Consider the following 14963-nt stretch of genomic DNA (forward strand, 5'->3'; position numbering starts at 1 on the left):
TGATTGAAAAATTACTTGGCATGATAATTGACGTAGTGTGTCTGTGTAGTTGATAAACTTAATTGATGTTTTTCACTTTAAGGTATACATGCATTTCGTCAAATATTGAGCTCAAGAAAAATCTAAAATTTTAACTATTCAATGTAGCGATCGGGGCATCACCCGGGCCACACACTAGTTCTATACTTAAAAGTTGTAGTACGTGTACAATAATTTTAGGGTTGATATGTCTGAAAAATAATAGTAGTAAGATGAAATTGATTTGATCCTTGATACGGGTCCGGGCGTAAGGTAGAGGGAGGCAAATAATCGTGAAAGCTTCGGAAATTAGGTATTTCGGAAAGGTACCTTTGATTGCTGCATGACAGCGATGCTAAAGCATGGTCTAGCTATGAGAAGTATGGAACCAACTCTTTTCTTTTTGGTTCTACCTTCACTTGAATTGGACATTTTTTACATAATATATACCCGTTAAATTAGATCAAGAAGTGAGAGATGGGGTGTTTAATCAGGTCACGGGGGGTCGTTTTCGTGTGACGAGTCAATATATATGTTAGGGTTTACTTAGGCCGCGTCGGGTCTAAATCGTGTCAAGTCGTGTTCGAGTTTAATTAAGTCACCTCAGCTCAAAATGGAGTGAAGTCTTGTTCGAGTTTATTGTAATTTCGTTAATCATATTCAACATCACAATTCAACACAATGATATACTTCCTCTGTTCTTTTTTATATGACACAATTATTTAGGCACGTTTGCCAATGCACGATTTTAAAAACTAATAACTTCAATTATAGATACGAAAAAATTATAAAAAGTTGATATTTAAAAAATATTTATTGAGACGAATCTAATAAGACCCCACACGACTATGTTTTTTCTTAAGTATAAATCACAAAACGAAGTCAAAGGAACATTTGTGAATAGTGTCCAAAACTCAATTGTGTCATATAAATAAGAATGGAGGAAGTATTATATGTGTGTTGACTTTGACCCTTGAAGCTTGATCACATAATAAGGATTATAAATGGGGGGATAAAAGAAATTGTTCCATGAACGACGGAAAATTTCGCCATTAAATGTCATATGTCAATAGTGACGGGGTTTTCTGTTGCTAACCTGTCATTATAAAAGGGGGTCGTCATTGATGGAAAATTCCACCATAATCCCGTCATAAAAGACATTTGCAACGATTATTCCCGTCTTTATTTAGTTACTATCTCCGTCGTAAAAGGCATTTGCGACGAGATTTTTGGCCCGACATTATTGGGTTGTCATTAATGACTCGAATTCTAGTAGTGGAATATGTTACATATTGTATGCAGGCATGTATCTTACCATTAGTCCAAGAAATCATTGGTATATTGGTTTTCTTTGTGAAATACCTCTGTCCCTAAAAGATTGTCCTATTCTCCTTTTTAGTGGTCCGTTCCTTTGAGTTTTCCCTATACTATTTATAGTATGTGATCCTCTTTTAGGGAAGGAGATATTCTACACATGGATCTATGATATATGCAAGTATGTATTATGTAAATGATATAATTAGGAATGTCTAACCTCTACCCTAATATATACATTCATTGAACATAGCTGAAAAAGGGAAATATACGCATACTAGCTTAATTCACTCCGTACAAATTAGGCTTTATATTAATGTAGTATGCCCGGATTGCTAGGATGACGAACTAGCTTAGTTGAGATAAAGTTTGAGGCAGTGATACCCAAAATCTGATAAGAATCATGTACATTAATATCAAACGTTACTATAACAACACTATCATTATTCATTAACATAGTACAATAATAATAGTGTAGCTGCCTAGTAAAAGTTGAGATCGATTATTGTGTACTAGACAGCTGGGATTGTTGTTATTGCTGAACCCTAATTATTAGAACCGGGATTATCTGTGGACTGGATACAGTCGATGCTTGGTTTTACTAAAGGATTAAATAGTGTCGAGAATAGTGTTGGCACTGTTTGTTACTTGAACTGATGAATTCAACAGAGGGTTTCCACAAATATGGAATAGGACTTCGTCTTTCTCCAAGTTCAGTGCAGTTTGACCCTCCCACTTCACATATTATACCTCTTTTTCCAAATTCAATCATAGCTTCAAAAAGCTTAGCAAAATAAAAATAAAAATCATAGCTTCAAAAAGTACTACACGTACTACTTAAATTCAAATACATTTTTCCATTATACATCTGGGTGATAGGTGCATGCACATATCTTATGCATATTTTATTTCGTTTGTTAAGTAATTTAATTTTAATGTCCCAAGTTGCGACAACTAAATGTATCGGATTCTAAATGGACAAATGGTACATATAGGCGCCACGCGTCATCAATTTTTTTTTTTACTATCAATGCAATATTTTTACTGTGGAAATATGTAAATAAGGTAATTGATACAAAAAAGGGAATTTTTTATTATTATTTTAGTTTCCAATTATATTAATGACACATAAGCATGTCATGTCATCATTGTAACACGGTTTAAAGGTCGCAAGTTGCGACCTTTATAATTTTCGTAAATTTTTTACTTCATCTTTTTAATTTCAAATATAATTTGCCACTGTTTGCATGTTAGATTACTTTGAATTAATAATTTAAGCCACACATCAATTTAAGGAAAAGAAGTTTTAAAATTGCTACGTCAGTTACCATAATAGGTTAAAATTACAAACATTAAAAATATGGGTTACCAAACAAAAAATATTAAGATAAACTAATTATTTACACTAAACAGGTAAAGAACTGAAGATTACTCGTAAATTAAATTGCCATTATGGAAGCATATGATCGAAAGTTTCAGATAATCATTGTGTTTCAGTTACCCTTAACGTTTCCGTGAAATAAATTCTTGTTTTGGATTAATATTTCATTTCATGATATAATCAAAGAACTAGTTTTTGGGCCTGGGATGCCCCGGGTTACTATATTAATGAAATTAAGATTTATTAGATTTTTTTAGCAATGATAATATGAAATATGTCATGTTCTAGTGGTAAAAACTTTTGTTGTCATGTCATGTATATGAAGATTACGTGGAGTGAAAGACTTATAAACAGAGCACCATGTGTCACACAAACTTTATTATAAACGTTTTTTAATATATAGTATAGATTTGTAATTACTCCGTATATGAAACCCTCGATCTCTCTCGTACAAATGTGGTCATTTAATTAGGGTTCGAGGGAGTACGTGGCGCATAAATCTTGAATCATGATGGAGCTTGATATTTCAAAAAGGATCACCAAATTAAACAAGCTCTACAGAAAACGGTAGTTTAGGGTTAAGAATGATGGGCAAAGGGGGGGCGTATGAAAAGGAAATCATAGGTAATCATAGAGTTAATGAGTCACGAGCATAAGATATAAGAAGCTACCATATATATGTCCATACATCTTATGATATGAAAGTGTAATAATAATAATAAAAAAATTAGAAATGGAAAATGACAAAGACATAGAATCAAAGAGTAGATAAAATAATACGTAGTAATAGCAGAATTTGTCTTAAGCTTCTGATCGAATTGGAAACCAATGCATGAACGTCGTGTTTGTCATTTACTATTGACCATATTTCTGGTGTGAGATATTCCGTCACAATTAACTGTTGTTGTTGTTTTGATATGACAGGACTCCAAGTCTCAACGCACACCAATCTTTGAGAGCATATCATATTATCATGCGAACTACTCACTCCGTAGTAATTACAGTTATCACTACGTATATCTTTTCAACTGCATGCGTCCATCTACATTTTATTCTTTGCCATGCAAATAAAATAATATATGCTTATAACTAATAACCAAGCAACGCCAGTGCAAAGGTTAAGAAATTCATCTTGCGATTTGAAAGTCATAAGTTTGAGTATTAAAGAAATGGATCTTTTACCAAACTGGCTACTTTTAAAATTTTATTTACCAAAATGGCTACTTTTAAATTCTATTTCCCAAACTAGCTATTTCGTATTATTTATTTACCAAAATGACTATTTTGACTTTGAGACAAAAAAAAAACCATTAAACTGGTTTGGTTTTTATTTTTTAATATATATGTAAACCAGTTTTATATTTTTTTTATTTTAGACAAAAAAAAAATTAATAAACACTAAAACCTTTAAACTTAAATTTAAAAACTTCGTAAACTTAAATATGATAACTCCATAACTAACCATTGTCCCTAATATTCGTCCAAAGCAACATGTATTCCCAGTAGAACTCGATACTCAGGAAAAAAAAAAATGACATAAATAGGGTAATGAACGAAAGAAGGTACAAATTCAAATATGCTCAAGTAGACAATTGAGGCTATTTAAAACCCAAATCAGTTTAATATTTTGTTTTTTAAATACTCAAACCAAACTTGTTAACTATTTAAAAAAAATCAAACCGGTTCACTATTTTTAAAAAAAATATCAAACCGGTTCACTATTAAAAAAAATATGTATCAAACCGGTTCACTATTAAAAAGAAAATCAAAGCGGTTCACTATTTTAAAAAAGCTCAAACCGGTTCAGTATAAAAATAAAAACTTAGACCGATTCATTGCTTTTACTTTAAAATCAAAATTAAAATATAGCTAGTTTAAAATCTAAATAATAGCTAGTTTGGGAAATAAAATTAAAAGATAGTCATTTTGGTAAATAAAATTGTAAAATTAGCCACTTTGGTAAAAGATCCTAAAGAAATGAAATATAATGTGGGTTTTGTATATATTGGTATAACATTTTAAGATGGAACTCTACTGGTCTTCTCCAGCATGGATTTATGTACAACCCAGTAAAATTTATCAAATAAACCTAGACATTTCATTTATCAAGGAGGTTGGTTATCTTATTATATTTGGGGTCGTTTTGTTCAATTCACCTTAAAAGTTAAAACTATACTCCCTCCTTCCCTTAATATTCACCCCGCTTTGACCGGCATAGAGTTTCAGGCAATTTAATTTACTTATTAATTTATTAGGTGATACTCCGTAGTTGATAGTGAGGTATTTTTTAAATACAGTTAGTGAAAAATGTGACAAATAAAGTGGTGGGGTGAGGTGGTGGTGGGTTGAATTTTTTAATGTTATTTTAAGGAAATAAGAATATATGCGAGACCAATTAAGGTAAGTGAGAGATATGATATATATTTATATTAGTAAAATTATGCCATTTTTAGAAATGGGGAGAGTATTATAGGACGACTTTATGAGGAAAACGAGGCGGGTATTAAGGAACGGAAAGAGTAATATTCAGTAAAAATCAATTTTAGGCTTTGTCCTGTTCGACTTACTTTGACTTATTTCAAATAAGTTAAGATAAATTCAGTTATGTTCAGAAAAAATAAATTTTTTCAGACATTTTTAGTTACAAATAAGTTTATTTCAGACAAAATAAGTTTATTTCAGACAAATAAGTTTATTTCAGACAAAATAAGTTTATTTTTATTTACAAATAAGTTTAGACAAAATAAGTCGAATAGAACGGTTACATTACGTTTAGTAAAATAAATTTTAATCAGCAAAAATCGATAACTTCCAGCTAAGAAAACAATAAGAAATCAGTAAAAATAAATTGCAATATTAAATTTCAATTAATAAAGGCTTGTCGATAAGAATAATTAAAATTCAACAAAATTATGTTAAAATGAACCAGGACTTAAATAGAACAAATTGTTAATACGAACCTAATAAGATTATAATACTTGGTATGTCTTTTGTAAATCATAAAAACATTAAAAAAAAAGTGTGAATACATAAATCAAAATGTTAGGAATAAAAATGAGCAGAGGAAGCATATTAAGGTTGATGGCCGGATGGGTGAAATTAAAAGAAGGAAAGGCCCAATTTAATATAATCAGCGGTGTGTTTAAGAATTAGTGATTTGTAACTGCCAGTGGCTCTACAGCCTACTACGGCCATTGTTACGCAGTTCACCACCAATAACCTCGCTTAGCTACCACCAGTCCACCACCATACTCATCCATCATCCCTGACATTGCACACTCGATCACCATGCCTCATAAATCATAATCGATCATGTTCAAGAGCGAGCTAGCTGTAGATGTTTTTGGATTCTCTTAATTATTAGGATATATACATACTAGACTTCCTCTTAAAAGCTATCTGAATGTGGATAATTGTGATTATGATGTTGTAGTTCAGTATAAATCATTGATTATCGATCATGCATGTCTTTTCACCCACACTTATTGCCTTCTGATACGTGCTTATCATTCCTATTTCCTAACAGTGTGCTTCAATTATTCATTCGTAGTACCTATTTATAGATAGTTTCAATGGACACCTAGCTTCATACTTCAATTCCGCACAATACTACGGATCGGAGTAGGATAGACTTCATTCGTAATTCGTAAATCCCAAATGCTAGTGTCTTAGGGGATCAATAGTATTATTAGTAATACTAATAATATATGTTTAATTTGGACTTCTGCTACCTACTTGGTCATTTAACTGCTGGTACAGGAACAAAATAATGCTACGTATTGTAAGGGTGTGTTCTATATATTCACCTGATTTTCACTTATTTTTCCTTAACTTATCTGAACTAAATTTATCTGAACATAACTGAACTTATATATCTGAGCTTATTAGAAATTATCAAAACTTAATTTAGTTATAAATCATACTTGGTTAACCCTTATTTTTCCTAAATTGAACTTATCTTATCTGAACTTAACTGAACTTATATGAACTTATTTTTCCTTAAATAAGTGAAAATAAGGTGAAGAAAATATAGCTTTAAGTAATCTACTAGATTTAGAGCGATTATAGGATGCAGAAAGAATAATTATGAATGTAAATAAAGAATACTCCACGGGCAGAGAAGATACGTATTAGAGCATCTCCAATGGTTGTAGGTAGGGACTAGCTTGAAATTTATAAAAGTTTCAAGCTAATAGCCAGACCATTGGAGTGAAAATAATAAATTAGCTTTAAGCTAATTTGCTTGACAACTAGCTCTAAAAAATTGCCAATGGTTAATTGACAAGTGGGACATGTAAGACCAATTTAAATAACAAGCTACTTGCTAGCCATTGGGGCACAAATTAGCTAGGCAATGAAATGACTTGAAATCTTATGTGGCATAATAAGCTAATTGTCAAATTAGCTTACCATTTAAGATGCTCTTAGCTAATACGTCTACGTGCGGAGAAGATATGATAGAAGTTTTATTGATTTTGCACTTTTCACTTAATTTCTCTTACTTAATTTATTCATTCTTATACTCAAAATATTTACTCCGTATAATTTTTCACTCAATTTCTCTTAATTTATTCATTTTTTACACCTACTCACATTTTTTTACATTATCCATATTTTATTATATTCACCTCATCCTTTTACACACTCTTTTCTTTTGTCTTAATATTTGTGCAATTAGTAACTGTAAATATTACGTTGAAATGGAGGTAATACATACTCCCTCCGTATTTATTTAAGAGATACACTTGGTCAAGCACGGGTATTAAGAAGAAGAATTGAATAAAATAAAATAATAAAGTAAGTGGGATTGGATAGATATTTTAATAATTAAACAAGTGGGGGACCATGTCATTTTGGTGGGTGGGAGGTGGGGTGAGTTTATGAAATTATTTGTTTAATAGGATGGTGGTTAATAGGGTAAATTAGATGTATTATTTAATTAGATGGTGGGGTTGATAAGTTACTAAAAATGGAAAGTGTATCTCTTAAATAAATACGGCCGGAAAAGGCAAGTGTATCCCTTAAATAAATACGGAGGGAGTATTATAGACAGGGCCGTCTATAGGGAGGTCTAATAGGACCTCCAGCACAGGGCCCAAAATTTTGGGGGCCCAAAAAAAATTAGTGATAACTTACATAGCTAAATTATTGGTTATATAGTAAATCGTGCAAATAAAAAATACTTAATTGATTTGTAGATCAATGGTACAACCTTATTTTAATATTTCATAGGTTGCGAGATTGACTCCCAATATATATATTTTCGAAAATGATAAAGGTCGCATCATGCGACCTTTAAGTCGTGTCACAATGATGACATGACATGCTTATGTGTCATGATTTAAATTGGAAACTAAAATAGTTAATTAACTTATATAAGCTATTATACATGTTTTAAGAAAATGTAGGAAAATCTTAATATTCTAATTTATTTATTTCTTTATATCGACTACCTTATTTACATATTTTTCATAGTAAAAATATTGCATTTATAGTAAAAATATTCTGATGACGCATATGCATAGCCTATGTGGCGCCTATATGTACCAATTAAACTCCGACACATAAGATTGCGACAGCTAAATGTTGTCGCAACTTGCGACCTTTATCATCACCTATATATTTTTTAGTGTTACTAATCATTTTATTAAGAAAATGGCCTCCACATTATAAAAAAAAGAAAAGAAAAAGAAAGCATAGGGCCTCCGATTCCCCGAGACGGCCCTGATTATAGAATACAGTTAGGTTATGACCCTCGTGTTGCAATTGATTGTTCAAATAGAACTTCACCGATTCAAGATATATTCTAAGAGCAAAGTTAACTCGTTCTGATAAGGGCACATGCGTTGCCATTTGTCAACAGTGGCTACTTGGTATAATCTTCTGGTTTGGAATTGGTTTTATATTTTTAATACAACATATAATAGCTTCATTAGTTGGCACACTATTATAGTTAATGTTATTTTTAGCTGAACGAGCTTAAGTAATTATACCACACTCAACCGGCTGTACTAAAGAACTAATTGCCTGAATGTATTGTTGAGAATGAAAAGAGTACGTGATTTTACAAGGCGGCTATAGTGTTAATAATATATGACAATCGTCTATTGCGTTGCAATTCGTACCTTGGATCACTAATGTTACTAACCATGATCTTTTTATTTGTACGATCATCCTCTGTTGTGCCAGTGGATTAGTCCACCCTAGCTATACCAGTCGAGCCTTCGAATAGGCAATGGCCCGGATTGAGATGGAATCATAAAATAAAATGTGATTTTCCCGATAGAATTAGGTTTCGATACGTCCACTACAAGAAATGGTACTATTAACAACGGGAAATCCCGTCGCTAAAAATCAATAATTATTGATTAACGACGGGATTTTCCGTCGCGAACCCGTCATAAAAGGGGGCCGTCGTTAATGGAAAATCCCGTCGTTAACCCGTCGTAAAAGACATTTGCGACAATTATTCCCGTCTTTGTTGGTGTTTGCGACAGGATTTTTACCCGTCGTTATTAGGTTGTAATAAAATGTACAAATTTTTGTAGTGGTCTTAAAAAGAGCTAGGAACCAATATGGACCCTTAGATCATCAAAATCGGATAGCCTAAATGAGTAAATTTCCTGTATCATTAATGACATTTTCGTAATTACTACATTCCTTCAAAATGATCTTCACTCGTACTTTCCGTTTTAGTCTGTTTCATAATATTCTTTACAGTTTGCTTTATTCTATTTTTTGACATGAAAATCTATTACTTTACCATTTCAATCAATTTATTACTTTCCTCTTTTGTTTATTTCAACCGATTTACTCTTGACATTCTAATTTTTTTTTAAATAAATAAAAATCTTGCACGACTTTCCATATACTTTTAATTAATTTTATTTTACATTCGAAACATATTAAATTCTTAACTCGTCAATGGTGGAATAATTTGTTACGTAGTAGTTCATTGTCCTTTAACTTTTACATCAACGTACATTGTTATGTATAGTTGAAAAAAATTAAAAACTAGTTATACTACGTAATATCTAGGGAGGTATAGAAGAAAAGATCAGATATGGTAAAAGTATATAGAGGAAAAGACATGATAATTTATTTATTTTTAAAAAAAAATGACACGTGACATCACCGTGTGTAAAAAAATTTGTTTTAAAATATTATTTTGTGTAGATTATTAAAAGTTTTTGTATTATTGTTTACTTTTACTAAAAATAAAGTCTAGTTTCTTCTTCAGAAAATAATTAATTTTCTAAAATATTTTTTTTTTGAAATTTATGCATTCATATTAATTTTCCCCAAAAAAGAAATCCATTATCTCATATCATATCTTTAAAATCAAATAATACTCCAATCCTTGGGTTGTAGGCCTCCTGAAAAAGGAGGCGTGTAGATTAAAGAATTAAATTGATCCAAAGATATGACAAGTTCTTCCTTTTTGTAAATCAGACTTACTTTCCACACACTTTGACATTGATAATACGTCATGATTTATTTTTATCAAAAACCACCGTATTTTTAATCACTTCCTCGTCAACTTTAAGGCTTCACCCTTTTTATCCAAGCAATTCTAATAACGGTTTTTTCATGAAATGCCCCTGAGGTTTGCTATAATGCACCAAATACCCCTGCGCGTTTCAAAATTCATATAATACCCTTATTTTTTCCGTACTGTTCACCAAATACCCCTATTATGATTTTCCGTTAGTCCTCCGTTAAGTCATGTTTATAATTAATTCAATACACCTACATATAAAGTTTTTGCATAGTATACACTTATTTATAAAGTTTTTTGCACCAAATACCCAATCTTGGAAGAAGATGCTTCATTCCTTCGTTATAACTATTTGTCTGTTGAGAATTTTGTTGTAGTAAGACAAGAGGTGATTAAGCTCTGCAGTGCGTCCTCACACCCTTGCATTGGTCAGTTCTTTCGGCATACCAGATGCGTTCCTGAGTCCTATTGCGTTCGATTGGATTGATGCAAATTCATGGTCCTCGGTTCAACAGTGATTCAACTACTCAATAATGATTTCAGTTGGTTACAAATGTTAGTCTGCATTATGTATCTTTTCAATTAGATTGAAGGTCGTTCATTCAATTTGATCCATGCCTCCCTCGCGATGCAATTACAGCAGCATACAATTAGGTAGACAGTAACTGCAGAAACCTCCTCATTCTTTCCTTGAAAAACTGTTGTAAGTAATTGTACATCTCTACAAGAAACTTATTTCCAATAAGAGAATTATCAAAACACAGGCTAATAACCAGACTAGCATTTACAGCGTTCTTCTCTACCTCAATTTTTTCCCTACCAAGCAACTCCATCCACACTTTAGGGCTCACAAATGCACCCATGTTCAACATCTTTTGAATTAGTAATTGAGCCTCAAAGCCATTGATTTCACGCCCACCTTTGCCTTCCTCCACAACACACTCACGTAACTTCCTTCCTATCACCAAGGCCTCACATATGTCAACACAAACATGCCCAAACTCATCAAAGAAAACGCAAGACAAACCCAAACAACCACAAACAAAGCCCAACTTATTTCGTGTCTTTTATCAACATTCATCCAACTAACAATACTCATAATTTTGCCCATATAGCTCTACTCCAACAATTTATCATTCAAACTCAAACTGTCCGATTTTAACAAGACCCACCACCTGATTTTCGACTAAACGACACCGCATAATTGCGGACGGCAAACTCAAATCCATAAAAGTTGAACCAATTCTAATCCTACTAGTAGTAGTAACCAATCCATCCTCCGTCGAAACCGCACCATCGGGCAGAATCCAGTCCTTCCCAGAAGCATAGAGCTCCTCCGACCATATTCGCGGCGAAAAACGATGTATGAGAGAGGAATTGACATTGAGTAGCGAGATGTTGGCATTTTCATTTAGGGGTTTTGAGTTGGGGTCTTGTTGTTGAAGGAGGAGAGAGAAACGGAGAAGGTCGATGTTCTTGGGGAGAGCAGTGGGGCCATGCGCATGGGGGTACTTGACGAGCTGAGTGCAAGATGGGCAACGCAGGGTGTTCGGAAGGGTAGAAGGGCGGAGTCGAGTACGCGTGAATTGCAGAGTCGCCGTCGTAGGATTGCAAGCAAACTAGACATTCCGGTGGCTCTATTGCCGGTGGCGAGGTTGAAGAACAGGGCAGAGGAGAGAGAAAGAGGAGAAGTTGTGATTTTTTTTTTTTTGGAATTTCTGTCACAATTGTTGCCTAAGTCGCACCAAATAAGAATTAAGGGCAAATTGGTAAAACACAACTAACGGCAAGCTAACGTCCGTTAAATCCAGGGGTATTTAATGAACAGTACGGAATTATAGGGGTATTCTATGAATTTTGAAACGCGCAGGGGTATTTGGTGCATTATTGCAAACCTCAGGGGCATTTCATGAAAAAACCGTTCTAATAAACACTTCGGCTGCTTTTTTTTTTTTTTTTTACGCATAGCACATCCGGTTCACCGGAGCTTAGCTCCGACTACATCCGGATCCGACCCGGGTCGCACACCTTGCTTGTGGTGGGTGAGTCTCCCAACAAGAGTTTCTGCATACGGCGAGGCTCGAACCCGAGACCTCCCTTAAGCGGCATCAAGCTGCTTACCACTTGAGCCAACTCTATGTTGGTTTTCGGCTGCTCTTATTTTAACGGAAAATATACAATTGTAAAATAGGATAAATCTTTTGGATACGTAGTACTAGTTTTTGTTAAAATAAACGGAAGATTAGAAGTAGCAAAAATATGCAAGACATGATCTTTTGCATGGGGAATCAAGGCAACAATTTCAAATGGAGAAGTAATCATCATATTATTGAGTCAACATGTGTTGCCAAACTATTGTCGTTGATCATGGCTTGAAACTTTTAAAAGCTAAACAAGCACCTCTTGTAAAAAGATTGCATTCATCATCTTAACCCATCTCGTAAAAGCTTGGAGGACTGCAAGAACAAGACAACATCATTCACTACTCATTCATATTATATACTCGTCACCTTCTGTTTCGACCTGGATTTAATTGTCACGTTACTAGTTCAAATTACACTGCATCGAATATAATTATTCACATGAAATTGATATATAGACGAGTTTGATTCATCAAAATATATGATGTTGAATGAAAACGAACATTCAATAAAACTAACAAGATTGATTTATAAGCAATATGCAAATATCATATGAAATTGTTAAAAAATATATCAGAACTCAAAATCCATATTATTATTGAACATCATACTTGCACTAGCCAGTAACAAAATTAAAAAAAATAAATTTTCAACTGGGTGCTTGAATTTTCTAAACCCACCACCACTTATAATAATAAAGAGCAATTAATATGTAAATGAATTAAATCATGGTACATATTATTTCACCACATTAATTAATTAATGAAAAATAGGAGAATTAATTACTACTAATAATAAATATATATTAATTAGGATGGACGAAACCTTTGCCTGCAGGAGTGGCAAGTGATCTCGCCCATGCAAGCTGTAGCCGTATCCCTAAGCCTTTCCGCCTTAACAACCTCTTCCCTAGCCTTATCCCACAAGGCCCGAGCTCGAGCGAACTCGGAGTGAGCCAACTCAATCTCTCTCCGAGTCAACTCCCTAACTCGCTCCGCGTACGCCTTCTCAATGGCGGCCAGCCGTATTTGCTCGGCTGCCTGCCACTTTAGCCCCTCGATGCAGCCGAAATCACCCGCCTCGGCCGGCTCAAGGCTTATGGAGAGTTTCAAGTCTAGGGAAGGCCCACTCCCACCCATACCCCCGCCACCATGTCCATGATGATGATGATGATGGAGATTATCATTATCGTCACCACCGTTGTCGATGGAGTAAGGCGGCCGATACAACGGCGGCCGAGATCTAGTACGGTTGTGATGGAACCAAGGGAGAGCACGTGAGGAGGATGAAGGAGCGGGATGAGGAGGAGGTGGGGGTGGCAGAAGTTGAAGTTCTTTTTGATGATCCAACTCTTTTTCCATGTGGGGAGGGAAGAAGTTTTCGTTTTTTTTCTTTTTTTTCCTTTTTACTTTTTTTAACAAGGACAAAGAAAAATGAGGGAATATAATGAAGAAGAGAAGGTTTTATTTATTTTTTTGGTCTGGTTCATATTTCTAGTTAAGGGGGTGTTAGAAGTGTTGTCTATTTATACATAAAAACTTTGGCAAAGCATGCTGGTTTAGATTACCAAAATACCCCTAAGTTGTCTTGTAACAATATAATGATAACTTAAGGTACATGACACAACTCATCAAATAATGTAGTAGGGAGGAATCTAGGGGAGTTTTCCCTAGCTACTCGATCTAATGGTACTATATATACGTAGTCCTACGGATTATACTTGTGGGTTAGGTTTTTGTTAAGGGTTAGGTTTTGTTAGGCCGGGTTACTAGTTTTATATGCACGTGATGTGTGCGAATATAAGAAAAGATATTTGCATTATTATATCTTAATGTGAAATAACCCATCAAAAACAAATCTTAACCTGAAATAATAAGAGGCTCTATAGAATGTACTATATATGGTCATTCTCCTGCTCAACAATCTATAAAGTTTATAATACCGGTAAAAAGGCTATGGCAGTGGCAAGAAACCACGATAAGAAGCGGGTGTGAGGCAGTGTAGGAGGTTGTGACTTTGTAAGTAGACGACTATTATCAGGGAGAAGGCGGTTAAAAAAGGGGGTTTGATAGCAAATAGCAAATAAAGATTGTACTCCATAAGAATTAAGGAGAGAATAAAGGGATTCCAAATTTAAGGGAGAGAGAATGAAGAGATTATAAATTTTCATAAATTATGAAGGAGAGAATTTAAGCATCCAAATTTAAGATGATGAAACATTATTTTAGATTTGCTATTGATTTTTTTGCTGTCAAATTGCAAATGTCATTCATGTAATAAAATATGAAATATTTTGATGCGGGAACTTTCGTTGGTGCTGACGTGTCACCCTTTCCGCGGAGGTATCAGGTATGCGCTGACACAATTTTCTTTTAAACATGCAAAACAAAAATATTCCCGTCCCTCCGAAGCCTAAGTAATATTCGATAGAGAGAGAAAATGTTTTAGAGAGAAGGTAGAGCAGAATAATTAAGGTAGGTGAGAATGAATTAATTATTCTATCATGTTGGGATTTGGACTATTTATAAAGCAAATGTTTTGGAATTTGTTCCCCAAACCTAGCTATCTGATTGGCCACTCCCTGGGATAAGGGCACGTGTCCTTGCCAGAT

The 14963-nt window shown here is 33.8% G+C and overlaps 1 protein-coding gene across 1 annotated transcript; it reads right to left on the reverse strand.

Annotated features, from left to right (window-relative positions):
- Nucleotides 1-12043: 12043 nt before the first annotated feature.
- LOC110787265 (zinc finger protein SHOOT GRAVITROPISM 5) lies at nucleotides 12044-13865 on the reverse strand. The gene is made up of 2 exons (XM_021991854.2): nucleotides 13178-13865; nucleotides 12044-12667 (listed from the first exon to the last, which is right to left on the reverse strand). The coding sequence occupies exons 1-2, from the start codon at nucleotides 13711-13713 to the stop codon at nucleotides 12640-12642; spliced, it is 564 nt and encodes a 187-aa protein (XP_021847546.1). The 5' UTR covers nucleotides 13714-13865; the 3' UTR covers nucleotides 12044-12639.
- Between the last annotated feature and the right edge of the window lie 1098 nt (nucleotides 13866-14963).

The sequence above is a fragment of the Spinacia oleracea genome, chromosome 5 (genome assembly GCF_020520425.1).
Source record: "Spinacia oleracea cultivar Varoflay chromosome 5, BTI_SOV_V1, whole genome shotgun sequence".
NCBI lineage: Eukaryota > Viridiplantae > Streptophyta > Magnoliopsida > Caryophyllales > Amaranthaceae > Spinacia > Spinacia oleracea.